Source organism: Phyllopteryx taeniolatus, chromosome 16, assembly GCF_024500385.1.
Source record: "Phyllopteryx taeniolatus isolate TA_2022b chromosome 16, UOR_Ptae_1.2, whole genome shotgun sequence".
NCBI classification, from domain to species: Eukaryota; Metazoa; Chordata; class Actinopteri; order Syngnathiformes; family Syngnathidae; genus Phyllopteryx; species Phyllopteryx taeniolatus.
In genome coordinates this window covers 10,501,065-10,515,314 of record NC_084517.1, presented here as the reverse complement: position 1 = coordinate 10,515,314, position 14,250 = coordinate 10,501,065, and the positions used below count along the sequence as shown (strand labels likewise).

The 14,250-nt window shown below is 39.4% G+C and overlaps 2 protein-coding genes across 8 annotated transcripts; both read right to left on the bottom strand.

Moving 5' to 3' along the window:
- Positions 1-142: 142 nt before the first annotated feature.
- On the bottom strand, positions 143-5,337 carry dhrs7b (dehydrogenase/reductase (SDR family) member 7B). Of its 4 annotated transcripts, none has more exons than XM_061750006.1 (7): positions 5,135-5,337; positions 3,935-4,099; positions 3,723-3,841; positions 2,681-2,891; positions 2,283-2,375; positions 2,048-2,200; positions 143-800 (listed from the first exon to the last, which is right to left on the bottom strand). In XM_061750006.1, the coding sequence occupies exons 2-7, from the start codon at positions 4,089-4,091 to the stop codon at positions 595-597; spliced, it is 939 nt and encodes a 312-aa protein (XP_061605990.1). In that variant the 5' UTR covers positions 4,092-4,099; positions 5,135-5,337; the 3' UTR covers positions 143-594. The 4 variants fall into 4 exon arrangements, with proteins under 4 accessions (XP_061605990.1, XP_061605989.1, XP_061605991.1 ...); XM_061750005.1 differs by lacking the exon at positions 5,135-5,337 and adding an exon at positions 4,666-5,122; XM_061750007.1 differs by lacking the exon at positions 5,135-5,337 and adding an exon at positions 4,666-5,122 and having other exon boundaries at positions 3,935-4,094.
- A 2,925-nt stretch (positions 5,338-8,262) lies between these two features.
- On the bottom strand, positions 8,263-12,711 carry tmem11 (transmembrane protein 11). 4 transcript variants are annotated; one of them, XM_061749610.1, is made up of 3 exons: positions 12,616-12,711; positions 12,161-12,257; positions 8,263-9,241 (listed from the first exon to the last, which is right to left on the bottom strand). In XM_061749610.1, the coding sequence occupies exons 1-3, from the start codon at positions 12,692-12,694 to the stop codon at positions 8,695-8,697; spliced, it is 723 nt and encodes a 240-aa protein (XP_061605594.1). In that variant the 5' UTR covers positions 12,695-12,711; the 3' UTR covers positions 8,263-8,694. The 4 variants fall into 4 exon arrangements, with proteins under 4 accessions (XP_061605594.1, XP_061605595.1, XP_061605597.1 ...); XM_061749611.1 differs by having other exon boundaries at positions 8,263-9,211; positions 12,616-12,709; XM_061749613.1 differs by lacking the exon at positions 12,616-12,711 and having other exon boundaries at positions 8,263-9,211; positions 12,057-12,188.
- Between the last annotated feature and the right edge of the window lie 1,539 nt (positions 12,712-14,250).

The following is a 14,250-nucleotide window of genomic DNA, read 5'->3' as shown; positions in this document are numbered from 1 at the left end:
AGCAGTGATGACTCATTTTTGTTGCAGGCCACATTTTGGTTATGGTTTCCCTCAGAGGGCCGTTTCTAACGGAAACCATATGAATGTAAATTGACTCATCATACACAACATATTGACGGATGACTAGTTTTGAAATCAGACATCAAAGAAAATAGTTTGTTCAACTATTGTTCTGTTTATTTTGAAAAGGGAACAGACAAAAAAAATGCTTGGAATAATGTTATTAAAAGGGAAGACAATTTGAAACTTTGGTACAGATTTTGGCATGAAGTAGATACATGGGTTGTTTAGGACTTAGGACTACCACCATATTTGTGACCTTGAACAAAGTATGCAACTGCAACTAATTACTGAAAATGGAGCTGCAAAGTTTCCCCCCCAAAAAATTTCTTTTTTAGGTGCCTAAAACGTAGAGCTCAGAAATAAGGTCACATACAAAAAAAAACATGCTTTTTAAACACTAATGTTGAAAATGTGACAAGTAAAATATTTACTTCCCAAAATTATACAAACAACCAACATTATTTATTCACAAGTTTTCTGGTTTATTTCACAGACAGACAACATCCCGTGTCCATATTTGTCCTTGTGGCCTCAAGTATTTTTCTGTTTGTGCTCCTTACGAGCGCGGGACGACGTGATTTTAAAGAAAAGGGCAGGCCACAGTGTGCGGAGATAAATGGCCACCATGGGCATAGGTCCAGCCAAAACAACGTCTTTGCTCTTGTGACGCACAGCTTTCAGAACTGCGTGAGCCACATCCCTGGGATCCCGACCCGTCGCTGTGGTCGTGTCCACAACTGAAAGTAGCGACAAGAAACAAAACATGCATCAAAACATCACACTACAAAAATTTTGCTCCTGTCCATCGTGCACTTGATTGTTTCCTGTCTTGTCATTTGAAATTAACTTTGGTTCCATTACTGCATAGCTGATGCAACACTGGCAACCTTTATTCCCGTTAAGTCAAAGATGTTCATGTAGTTTTAAGTGAAAGTGAATGTTGACTGGATCTTTTTTTGACACACAACACAAGAACGTGGAAAAAGACTTAACTCTATGCTTTATGCACACAAGTTTTATGTAAAAATGTATTCAAACCATTTATCAAGACACAGCTAAAGTTGTGTGTGCATCTATATGGGATCAGAATGTTTTAAGTCAGGGGTCACCAACATGGTGCTCAAGACAGATACCAATTTTTTAAAAATACTTTTAACTCTGTTTGGCCAGCATATGAATAATTTTGCATTACATTAGATGCTAAAAACACTACAGTCAATTGTACTGCAATAACAGAGAAAACACGATTGTGCTGAATTACCTGCAATTTTTTTTACTAATTTATGCAGCATATTTTCACGTATGAGTAAGTTTCCATATACTTTCAACAAAAAAAGATCAGGTCATTATGCAGAATCAAACAAACTTATAAATATAATAAAAAAGATGCATTCAGTGGTTAAATTGGGTAAAAGGTGAAAGCTATGTTTCGATGAATAATGACTCTCATTCCTCAGTAACATAAGAACACGCACAATAGCTTCTCCTAGTTTGGTAACTCAATTTAGGTATGTGCTTTGTTTACATTGACAAAGCAAAAACAATATAAAGTATAAACAACAAAGTAAAACCAATATAACAATACAGTTAATGGAGGTGTGTGGCCTTTGTTGAGATAATAAACATAAAAAATGAATAATGCTTACAGTGTCCAACGAACAGGTGACATTATTATCTTTGTAAAGGCTAAATTGTTGGATTGGATGTTTTAAGAAGTCAAGGAGAGTCAATATATTCAATTTTTACAGTTCATTCCATCCAATGCACTGCAATGCAAAAATACATTTACAAGTGTTAACTTGCCTGTTTCTCAGGTTGTGTCGCTTACTCTAGATTTGATTGCTTGTGTGTAGAAATGCAAGGTGGAGTGTGTCCCAATATAAGATGACATTATGTTTGCCATGGAATGTACCTTCGGGGACCCTTTTTGCCATTCCCTTGTGCGATATTTTGAGAGTACAATAAAATCTTTGTTCAGCCTTACCGCCATATTTGGAGCCGTCGCCCATGACAGCATTGACGGACAGATTTGTCCTGATATATCCTGGACTAATGACAGTCACTGGAATTCCGTAACACTCTACCTCAGCCCGTAAACAATCAAAGTAGGCCTGGGTGGCGTGTTTGGACGCTGCATCTGACCGCACAGGGTACAAAGCAGGATCCTGTTTCATTGCATTCAACGTGAGACAAACATTTATAAAATAAAGAAAACTTACAGGCCGATCTGTAAGGAATAGCGATCTTGCCCTGAACGCTGCTGATGACAACAATGTGGCCACTGCGCTGTCGAACCATGGATGGCAGGAGAGCTGACGAGAAGAAAGGGAAGAATTAGAAAAAAAAATAATAATAATTTTTGTCTCCTTCCACCAAAGGTTATGGATTTGGGGCTTTTGGGTGAAATTCAGGATGAACTTCATTTGTTTAACTTTTGTAAACGTTTAAATGCACGTCCAACTGTTCAATGTTTCAGTACTTTTAGCACAACTTGCTGTTCTCTAACAAGGACCTGAAGGTCAAAATCCACAACAGGTGTTTGGCGAATGAATAAATTGACCAATAGCAAACGTGCTAACCACTATCCCACCGAGCTAACGTCACTCTCCTCACTGACCTTGCGTAAGAGCGATTGGCCCGAAGTAATTTGTTTCCATGACATCCCTCTGAACCGATATGTGAGTATCCAGTATGTTGCCACGGTAACTGATCCCGGCATTATTGATGAGGACATCCACTCGTCCGTAACACTTCAAGATGTCCTCGGCCGCTCTGTCTATCGAATGTGTGTCGGCCAGGTCGAAGGTAACAGTGCTGGGAACGTACCTCTGCAGGTGAACACAGAACCATTATTCCTCACAAACATTTGAGACAAAAAAAATAATAATAAATCAGTTCTTAATGCAAGAGAATCTGACAAGTGGTGATAAAGCAAACTTTTAAACAGGCACAGTTCTTTGGAAATAAAACAACACTGAGTAAATACCAAAATTATCAGTACTGAAGAAATGTACTGCAGCATGGTGCTTGTAATATTTGTCTACTTATTCATTGCACGCAAACTAGTTTATCGCTTGCCATTTGTAACCTCATGATGTCATAGGAACGGCAAATATTTGTATGGAAACCACTTCTCGGCCATGAATATAAAACAAATGAAAAGCACTAAGTAATGTGGTAAAAAAAAAAAAAAAGCCTGTCTCCTTGTGAATTCTTATGCCAAGTTAGTCACCAACCTACAGTAACGTAGTCATAAAGTCATAATTGCAGTAAATATATAGTAATTAAAAAGAGTAAGTACGTCAGTAAGTGAGAGTGTTTTCTTGTGCCATTTTGTTGACGTATTCCTATTCCGCGCCGTTTGTAACTTCGAAATGTCGCAGGTCGGGGCCGTCGTAAACCGAGGACCCCTTGTAGTGATGCAGTTCAGTTCTAAACCACCGCAAAACTGCAGCCCCACTAATGAACATACTGTAACTGAATAACCCTCTGGCAGTGTCAACACGAAAGCTAAATACAGTTGTACCTTGATTTACTACAGTACATAACATACAGTAACTACAGTTTATAAAACCAATTTATTTCTATTTCTTATTTCTATGTTTTGTTGTCGTGTTTTTATACAGAGTAGTGCTATTCAAATCAAGTCCAGTGAATACCTGCGGCTTTCCGCCCCTTGCGCTTGCATTCAGCTCCTTCACCACCTGCTGCAGTCGACCTGCATCTCGACCACATAATACCAATCGAGCTCCTGCGCTGTGGAACACGTGTGCACATTCTACACTGGCAAAATCACAAAAGAACAAAAGCTACATCGATCAGAGTATCAACGTGTCAGCTGAAGCCGAGAAGATGTGAGCAGGATGCTGACCTTTGCCCAATCCAGAGGTGGCGCCCGTGATGACCACCACTGCATCCTGCAGAGCAGCTCCAGCTCGAAGTCGGCCAAGTATGCGACAGAGAACTAAAAACCCCACGCTTGCGAGAAGCAGTGCTGGCAGCGTTCCTCCACCAGTGACGCGCTCCATCACCTAAACTAGAGATAGACCCGATACATCTTTTTCTGGGCTGATATTGATACCAATTAGTAGTAGTCAAGGAGGCCGAAAAAACAATATTTGGAAAATTAAAATGTTGGCATCAAAATTTTGAATAATACAAACTCATTGACTTTGATTAAATGCCTTGAAGCAATTGTTTATTAAGCAGATTTTCAGATTTCTAACATGTTAAAGAATTAATCTTTCACTTATATTTTCTTTAAATTCAAATTATTTATTCACTACAAATAATTAATATTTGTTCGTCTATCTATGCCAGCGACGTATAGTTACAGAAAGAACAATTCAATTCTCTTCCACAAGGTGGCAGAACGAAGGTACAATTAAACTGTGTATCTACTTGTTGCCGTAGCTTTGTGTTCAACTTGGCTCAAATTTCGAGCAAAGTTAATTTGTGGGAAGACTGACCTCCAATTCTACCGAAGAACATAGTTCAATGTAGCACCGTTTGGTCATCACAAATACTGTAATTCGTGGCTAATGCTAACGTTAGCCAGCTCCGCCAGTGCAACAAATATTTTAATAACAATACAGTACCCACCTTGATTTGCACAGTGGCTCACTTGAGTCTCGACTCGTATCTAGTTTTCACATACACAACACTGACTGACGTCTACCTCGCAGGACGCCTAAGGACCACGCCATTTACTTCCGGGTTGTATCTCGCAATGGTTCATGGGAGTTGACGTTTTACTCTGCCCGTCACCAGCAGCATAAAAACGATTCACGTGTTGTACAAAACGCGTTACTATGTTTATTTTGTGTGAATGTGTGTTGTTTATTTTGTTTTACATAAACGTAAGATTAAAAACACGTTAGATGCTCTGGTTTGATATTGTTGTGCCTCTGAAAGATGTGTTAAAATAACTAATGGCACATTTATACAGTAATCCTCTATTCCAAAATGTTGCATTAGTTCCAACTACAACTGCTACTTACAGTTGTTAGAGGTTAGGAAAAGAGAACAAAAAAAAGTCGCGGCCCGGGTATAACCTGCCGGCCGTACAAACCTCTCTTGCCCGGTTCCTTTATTCTGGTCGAGGTAGAACTTCAATGATTAGGCCGAAGTAAAAGTTTAACAATTTAGTCGAAAATACAAAGTCAAACAATAAGGTTGGTGCAGATTCAACACTGAACTCCCATTCACTTGGTTCAGAACAACGCTCATAGAAGAGAGACGGCAAAGTTTCTCGACCGCTTGTGTTATGGCCCAAAACGGGTTCCCGTCGTGACGTCATGCAGTAATCGACCAATCCGAGCTCCAGCCTAGTGTTTGGGGTCCGTTCAGAAATTCAGTCCGATGTTCCCAGCGCGTCACGTGACCGCAGCACCCAGAGACAGTGCGTGTTCCACTTTCTATAACGTTACTACTGAACGTGTTGGCTATTGCTAGGGATGCGTCAGTACATTGAATGTGTCAGTTTTACTTTTATCGAGTGGCACACACACTACCAACGCTCTGAGTTACCGAAGGTTCCGGGTTGCGATGAGCGCGCCCAGAGTATACTCCCCAACGCACCCTATGTTGATATGGTGTGCGTTTGTTGTGTCGGTGCGAGTAAGTGTAATGCAATTATATGTCTATAAGGATATCTGGATGTGTAGCTGTAATGCAATGTATCAAATAAAAGTGTATGCTGTGTTGTGTAAGCATGCAGCCAATCATTTCTAACACAGGTAGACATATAAATATAACTTTGATTGTCTGTTGATTGATTAGCTGTTGCTTTTCTAAAAATTACCTAACTGCCCAAAATTAAAGTTGCTTAAAATTATATATTTCCTTAAAACCATATATTTGTGAAATAAGTATAAGTGAAATATACTGTAAGCTTCATGAGGCTGTAATGCTGACCCGTCAACACAGATGTTAACCTTTAAAATCAATAATTATCTCTAAAGTTTTCATCAAAGCTCAGTCAAGACTTTCTTTTTTTAATAGCCCGTCTAGTTTTTTTATAGATCAGCTTTTGAAAGATATTCCCATTAAATCTCTGTGAGAATCCAAAAGTCAGGCAAAGCTGATTTGTTTGGAGTGGAACTCACTGTGTGATTGCAGTGTCAAAAGTAGGATTTGATCAGGATTGCACATTTACAAGTGGAAAACCAATTTTAGCATTTCCAGAAGCATTCAACTTGGATTTTGAAGAAATTGTGGTCGTGGATTATTCTTATTTCAGCTATCAATATTTTAGTTGGACTGTGTTGACTCAAGAATTGATGGAATACATCTCAAAAGCCTGTTATTATAGTGACAATCCAATCAACCTATTTTTATGACACTGAAGCTCTCCTGTACAATGTCAATGTCATCACTTTTTTCTGACATCATTACCGACACGCTCAGGCATTTATTCACCTCTGCCTTTCCAAATCAGTTTATTGCTGCAACTGTGTGGGTTGTGACACAACCGTCATGGTATCCCATAATCAGGAAATAGTTGTTGGACAATTGCTTTCATCACACACACTGTGAAAGAAGCATTGGGTATAAAAGTTCCCATCCTGGCACTGTAGGATACCGTTAGACAGAGCGTTCCGCTTCTTCGACTACCCAAGATGGGCAGAAAACTGGCAAGTCGATCTTGTCCTCGTATTGTATTTGTTTCAATAAGGGTTTGGTTTGCTGTTAAACCCACATACATTTAGGGTCTTCCCTTTGAAGGTTGTGTTGGGTTTTAAATGAGAACATTCAGTGACAGCATTCATCATCGTCACACAAGGTCTCGACTGGATAAGTGCTGGATATTAAAGCTACATGAACAAGACACAACAGTGAACCCTCACTATATCACAGTTCATCATTCACACCACTGATATATCTCAGATTTTTAAAGGTCCGTGTTTTGGTTATTTAAACCTCCAGAGTGACTCTCTAACATGGATTTAGTATTAAAGTTCATTTCAAAAGACACCTTGGTTTTGTCATATGAGGATCCACATAGGTCGGCACGGTGAACGACTGGTTAGAGCGTCAGCCTCACAGTTCTGAGGACCGGGGTTCAATCCCCAGCCCCGCCTGTGTGGAGTTTGCATGTTCTCCCCGTGCCTGCGTTGGATTTCTCCAGGCACTCCGGTTTCCTCCCACATCCCAAAAACATGCATGGTAGGTTAATTGACAACTCTGAATTGCCCGTAGGTGTGAATGTGAGTGCGAATGGTTGTTTGTTTCTTTGTGCCCTGCAATTGGCTGGCGACCAGTTCAGGGTGTACCACGCCTTTCGCCCGAAGATAGCTGTGATAGGCTCCAGCACGCCCGCGACCCTAGTGAGGAGAAGCGGCTCATTTTTGTCACGGGCCACAATGTTTGTGGAGTTTCCCTTCGAGGGCGGTGAGGACTGTGAAACCAAATAAATGTTTCATCACCTCATCATTACATCACATATATGCAACATATTGATGGCTAAATAGATTGGAAATTAGAAGTCAAACATAATAGTTTGTTCAACTATTGTTCAAGCTACTGTATAAAGAAATGGATTTGGTAACAAAAAAACGCTTGCAATATATTATGATTTGAAATTTTGTCACAGATTTTTAGCAAGAACAATGGAAATTTTATTTTATTTCACAAAAAATGACGTGGTGGGCCAGGTGTGGCCCCCCGGGTCTGGAGTTTGGCACCTGTTGTATGCGCTGGAATGTGTTGCAAGTATCAGTTGTTTGAAGGTTTATAATTACCATAACATTTATGCAAATTTCTATTGCGTTTTGCATTGTTAGCATTAAGCTAGCAGACGTCCTTCATTTTAACATTGGATGGAACATTTTGGTGTTTAAATGTGGAATGTTTTATTCTCCTGTGCTGTGTTTTACAGTAAACTTCAACTGGGTGTAAACAAATAACTTGAAGCAAGCACACTTGAAAACTTATTTGGAGAACTGTGCAAGCGAGAGTGATATCAGCTGCTGAGAAATACTAAATAATGATAGAAAAAGTGAATTTTAGTAAGTTTAAATGTTTGAAGTGTGCAGGTGTAAAACAAAATTTTCTCTAGCACAGATTTTCACCTATCGTACATTGGTCTGAAATGTATCACCCGCGATAAATGGGGTTTCACTGTATACAAATTTTAATGGTTTCTGTTAAATGGACATGATCTGTTTGCTGGGAGAAAGTCACATACAGAAACACGCCTTTGAAATAGCCTAATGTTTAATGAAAGGTGAGTTACTGATCAGCAAGTAAGGGAGTACAGCAAAACTACGAGGGAAAGGGTAAAGCTCTAATCACATCCGTTCAGCTCAACCAGGCAGGTTCTGTTGGAGCCTTTACACGAACTTTGAAGGGTCAGAATGCAGGTAAGGAGGCACAAGGGTACTACAGAGATCGTGTGTGTGCTGTGGTTGTCACTTAAAGAAAACAAATGGGGGGGAAAAAAAAAGACTTCCTTCTCGTTTTAACTATATCCCTCTGATCAAAGTTCAACATGGGAGCAGCCACCACAGGTGCTGTGGGCCCGATTGTGACCTTCCACTTTTCCTACACCAGACTGTGGATAGGTTTGTTGTTGTTTTTTTTAATTTTCCTTTTTTCCCCATTGGTTCTTAAATGGTCTTCAGAGTGCACTCATACAGCATAGAGTTCATATATCTTCTTGGCGCAGTACGCCAGCGCGGCCAGTGCTATCGTGTTATGGAGTCTCTTTCTGTGGATGTCATCCCTGCGTACCAAGACCACGGGCGTGGAGGAGGTGAGTGTATGCAGGGGCAGCCGCGACAGTTTTTGGCTGTCATATTCCACCTGGTACTTGCAGCAGGGGTCAAACTGCCACGAAATTCCGTAGAGGGCAGCGCAGGCCACACTGAGGGCGCCGGCGGGCAGCGCCACGTAGCGCGAGTATTCCGGAGGCAGGGAAAGCGGTGTCAGGAGGCAAGCGGCGCCTGACAACACGGCCGTCTTGTGCAAGCAGTTGCCCACCGTAATCCACCGCGCCGTCTCATCTCCGATGCGCGTGGGCTCAATAACAATGTATTTGTACTGGGCCTCCAGTGCTTGCTCCAGCTCATACTCAAACTGGTCCTGTGCGTTCTCCCCATTGTAGATCTCGTGAACAATGTAGCAGTCGGTCGCCGCCATCACTCCCCTGTACAGACGGGGTGACAGGAAGGGAATACTGAGGACAAAAAAATAAAACACCACTCATTGTATACACTGGACTGTCTATATTTTCACCCGAGCCTTCACACTCGCTCTTTTACTGCGGATAACTCCCACTACAATATAACACCTAAAAGAACAACAACATAACATGCACAAGTTGTTTCATGTAAGATTTTAAGCAACATTTTGCCAATACTTCAAACAGCCTCTTGTAACATTATCTGTATTTCAATTGTTGTTTTATTGCAACCCATTTGAAACTTTCCAGACCCTACTTACCAGATTTTCTTAATATAAAAAAAATAAACAAAAGAAATTCTTCAAAAAAACAACAATTCTCTCTCTCAAAAAAACTAAACAAACATCACAAAACAAACACATTTTACTAAATGGATGTATCATGTAGCTAAACATATTAATCATTAAATCGTAAGCAATGATTTCTTGCATGATTTTACTGAATATGTACAGTCATGGAAAAAAATTAGACCACCCTTGTTTCTTCAGTTTCTTGTTTATTTTAAATGCCTGGTATAACTAAAGGTACATTTGTTTGGACATGATGACAACCAAAATAGATCATAAGAGTTTGATTTGAGAGCTGATATCTAGCCATTTCCCTTGTTTTCTTGATAGTAACCAAAATCACTAGTAATACTATTAACGTCTATGCTAAGTAGGACATACTATGGAATCAGCTGCATTTTTGTCACATTAATTGTATTCTTCAAGTAATTAAACTTTTGTGGTACTAGGCATTAAAATGATCAAGAAATTGAAGAAACAAATTGGTGTTTCATTAGGTCACCAAAGTACCCTCCCCCCCCCCCCCCCCCTTTTTTTTTTAGATTGTTTTGTTTTCTAAAACTGAGACTGTCTGTTACCACTGTTCAATTTTTGGTTGGTTAAGTTGTAAACCATTTGAACTGCAAACTAGTAGCAAAGGAATACAGTGGTACTCCGACTTACAAGGTTTGTGAGATACGAGTTGTTGCTTGGCTGTGTGGTTTTTTTTTTTTTGTTTGTTTGTTTTTTGGGCGGGGGGTCTTGAGTTGCAAGCAAAAATTTGGCAGATTGTGAAGAATCCTTGAAAAAGGAAACAAAGTGCTTACTTGAAGCTGTTTATTGCCACTTCCAGTTGACATTTACTTTAAAATAAACATAAAACAAAGAATTAGACTTGTGTATTAAACCAAAGCACATTACCTTTGTTCTGCAAAAGTCTGCTAGCTTAATGCTAACAGAGAATGCAAAATGCCATAGATGAACTAACAGAAATGCCGTGGTATTTCTAAACCTTTAAACAACTCTTATTTCAACACAAGCAGTAGCAACACATGCAAACAGACCATACAACAATCCTCACAGGCATATATGCGTTATCCTTTGCAAAACATTGCAACTTTGTTGAAACGGTGGTATTTTGTGTTTTATCTTCAAATCTCCGTGTAGGGGTTCTGTATGTATTATTCTTCCCCTGGTGACCAAGGCCAGAATGAGCAGCACAATAGCCGTTGAATTATCATGATGTACAAACTGTTTAATTCTTTAACATTACGCTTTTACTATACGTTTTTAAAGTACAATACTGTAAAGTGCTATTTTTCTGATTAAAAAATATGCAACAAAAAAATTAGTTGGTGTTTTTTGGGACGGATTAATGGTGTTTCAATTAGAGGTGCAACAATTAATCGAATAATCGACAATTAATTGATTATCAAATGAATTGGATAATAGTCTGACAATCAATTATTCAGAGACACTGCTGAACATAAAATTGTCCAAATCCTCAGAATTTCAGGATCTCAACATGAAATATTCTCAGATTTATGTGGTCCTCCATGAAAGCAGACTGATTATCTTTGTGTTTAATCAAATAATACATTTGCAAACATTTGCTTTTACTTTGGAAAACAGTGATCAACATTTTCACCTATTCTTTGACATGTGAGACTGAATCATAATCAACGCATGTGTGTGCATTTTTTACACTGTCAATTTGAAATGTCCTTAATTTTAATAAAGGGACGGAAGTTACGGTTTTTAAAATCCAATTCATCAATGAAAAAAAGATTACAAAATTATTAAAATAAGCATTGGTTACAAACTTACAACTCTAATTTCCATTCATTTCAATGTGGAAAGCTGAATAGAAATGCGTGTTTTAAATTCCTAACGTGGTCACGGAATGAATTTAACTAACTAAATCAAGGCACTCCTCTATACGAGACGTGAATGATGAATGTTTATAAAATCAGATTTTGCATCAATGTTGCTCCACAGTAATTATGTTCAGATACATATATTAAGAGGGAAATTAAGAATACGTTCAACGCTATAAGATAACAAAAATACGGCCTCTGTAAAGATTAACTCATGAACATTAATTTAAGAAGGATTCCGAAATCAACTAAAAAGCCCAAGGTTGTTGCATTCGAACAAGAAACGGGTACGGTAGCTTTTTGTAACCCACACAGGACACCGCGAAACCAAGCGAGGCGAACTGGCTTGCATGGAAGAAAGTTATGTGATTAGCCAGCTAAGTTAAGAAGGCTCCATGTTACTTAGCGAAAACAACGTAGCATATTCAAGACACAATACACCATTTAGCGTATCATTGAGAGACAATTGCACAAATTACCACCGAGGTGAATATTAAAAAAATTCCCAGGGGTTTCGGTTGATCTGAAATAACCAAACATCACATGAGAGCCTAGTTTGCTTCCTTGCTAGCACTAGCTAGCAGACGCGTTAGCAACTTAGCATGCTAATATTAGCTAAGCACATAATAAAATTCAGATTCTCCGAGAAGGCTTCTCGTTCAATACCTGAAAGATAGACACGCTCTTTGTCTAACGAGAGGTGACATAGACAAACGGTTGAATTACGCCGAAACATTTTGGTGAAATGAGCACGATGTGAAGTAACTGACCTCTCCCTGCTTACTGGGACACCGCGCCTCCTTCCCAGCGACGCCATGTTGGAGATAGAGTCGTGATGCCAAGTGACGCATTGTGGTACAAGTCTCACTGGGTAATGTAGTTTTCAGAAAGCAATTTACAATTACTTCTAAGCAAAATTAAACTACAATTCCTACAATGCATAGAATAAGTGCGTCTACGTGACGTACTTAAGACGAGAACGTTGCCGTTTTGAGAGGTCAAAAGAAATATATACTTATGACGCATTCAACGTACTATATGTGAGCAGAAATTTGACGATTACTCGAATTAACCGTCAAAACAAATACATTTTAAATCCTACATGAACTGAGAAAGATGCTTGACATTTTTATCAGTTAATGAGTAGGAAAAAAAGCGTATGTATCATATTCTGTTTTTTTGGACAATTATTTATGTATTGTTGAGTGCCGGGGCGGGTACTCACCCATGCTGTTCCTTCGCGTGCTCTGCCTCCGGGTTCCTGCTCTCGAGGCTGTGTACGTGCTGTAACCTGACGCCAACATAACAACGACTTCACGTTTTGGATGTGACACCAGAAGCCCCAACATGCTGTGCTATATGCTGATGACTGTTACATTTATACTTAGCTCCAATGAGAGAGCAAATGAAATCACACAGTGCAATTCCTATACAGCATGACAGTTTGTCTAAATCACACTCACGGCCTCATCGTAAACGTTATTTATTTTGTAGGTATGAGGCTTCTCCAAATGTTCCTGTATAGGGCATCCTTTCACCAGATCTGATTCAATACAATGCACTTTCCATCCGGTTCTTGGTCTTCCTTGTTTTCAAGTCTTCCCTGTATTGGACTTAGATCTGCATCACTTCTCTTCCTACATTGCTATCCTTCAGTTCATCATATGTCCAAACCACTCAGTTTTCTTTGTTGACCTACTTTCTTTGAAACTTGGGTTACCTTCGCTGAACCCCTCGAAGTATTCATTTCTTATTATTTCTTTTTCATTACTCCAGACATCCATTGCAACATCTTCATTAAACATCTTTTCTTATACTTTCTTGCGTGGTGTTCCTTCCAATCCGTACATCAAGGCTGGTCTAACCACTTCTTCATGGACTTTACCTTTTAATTTTACATGGACTCTTCTGTGACATACTGTGTCACACCCATACCTTTCGACAGTTTTCCCATCCACATTTTGATAGTTCACTTCCCTCCAAGGTCTCTTATTTCCATCAAACCAATTGCATTTGTTTACCAATGCAATAAATCAAATCAATAAAGTCACCACGATAATGTTCTTCTCGGCCAGGAACTGTCAGATGCTCAGGGCATTGTCATGGCGAAGCAGCCACCAGTTGTCTGCCTCTTCATGCGCAATGAACTACGCAAATGGCGCAGGATGTGTTTGTAGACGTGTTGGTTGATCATCTGGCACTGTGGCAAGAATTCAGTGGGCGATGCCCCTTACATCGGAGAATGTGATCAACATGACTTTGACTTAGGGTGTGGACAGTCTTGCTTTCTTCAGTCTTAGCGACTTTAGATTTTTCCACTGAAGGCTGATTTGATCTCCAGGTCGCACTTGAAGATCCATGACACATCACCAGTGATTAATCTCCCTAGCAAGTCTGGTCTCATTGGTATCATCATTGCTTGGCGACATGGTGCAGAAAAAAAAGTTCAATGGCTGCAGAGAGTTGGTCACAAGCATATACTCATGAGTGATTAAATTGGAGGGGAAAACCTATAGTTTGTCGTTTCGGTTTGAAATGTATAGTTTGTGAGACCGGTCCTGGAACCTTTCTGACACACCTCGTATGTGTACTACAGCTAATAATAATACAATAATTGTTCATGTATGCATGTAGGTACCCACATGGGTAAAAAAGGCAGTTTTCTGTTTCCCTTAGAAACATCACCACCATGAGATCTGTAAACAACCAAAAACAAAAAGGTAAATTTCACAAAATCACTCACGTTCGTTTCCAGTAATATTATAAATGTGTATGTATTGTAACTCTTCCACCACTTTTTGTGAATTACATTGCTCCCTAAAAAAACATGTTTGTGTATATTTTTTACTTTATTCATACA

Excerpts from the sequence above, each read along its gene's own strand:
- tmem11 (XM_061749610.1), bottom strand. The coding sequence starts at position 12,694 with ATGTTGGCGTCAGGTTACAGCACGTACACAGCCTCGAGAGCAGGAACC. Across the intron at positions 12,258-12,615 it reads CACGCGAAGGAACAGCATGG|TGAGACTTGTACCACAATGC; the intron begins GTGAGTACCCGC and ends TACATTACCCAG. Across the intron at positions 9,242-12,160 it reads GTCCCAGTAAGCAGGGAGAG|TATTCCCTTCCTGTCACCCC; the intron begins GTCAGTTACTTC and ends TTTTGTCCTCAG.
- dhrs7b (XM_061750006.1), bottom strand. The coding sequence starts at position 4,091 with ATGGAGCGCGTCACTGGTGGAGGAACGCTGCCAGCACTGCTTCTCGCA. Across the intron at positions 3,842-3,934 it reads CACCTCTGGATTGGGCAAAG|AATGTGCACACGTGTTCCAC; the intron begins GTCAGCATCCTG and ends TTGCCAGTGTAG. Across the intron at positions 2,201-2,282 it reads TATTCCTTACAGATCGGCCT|ATGCAGCGTCCAAACACGCC; the intron begins GTAAGTTTTCTT and ends CTGTGCGGTCAG.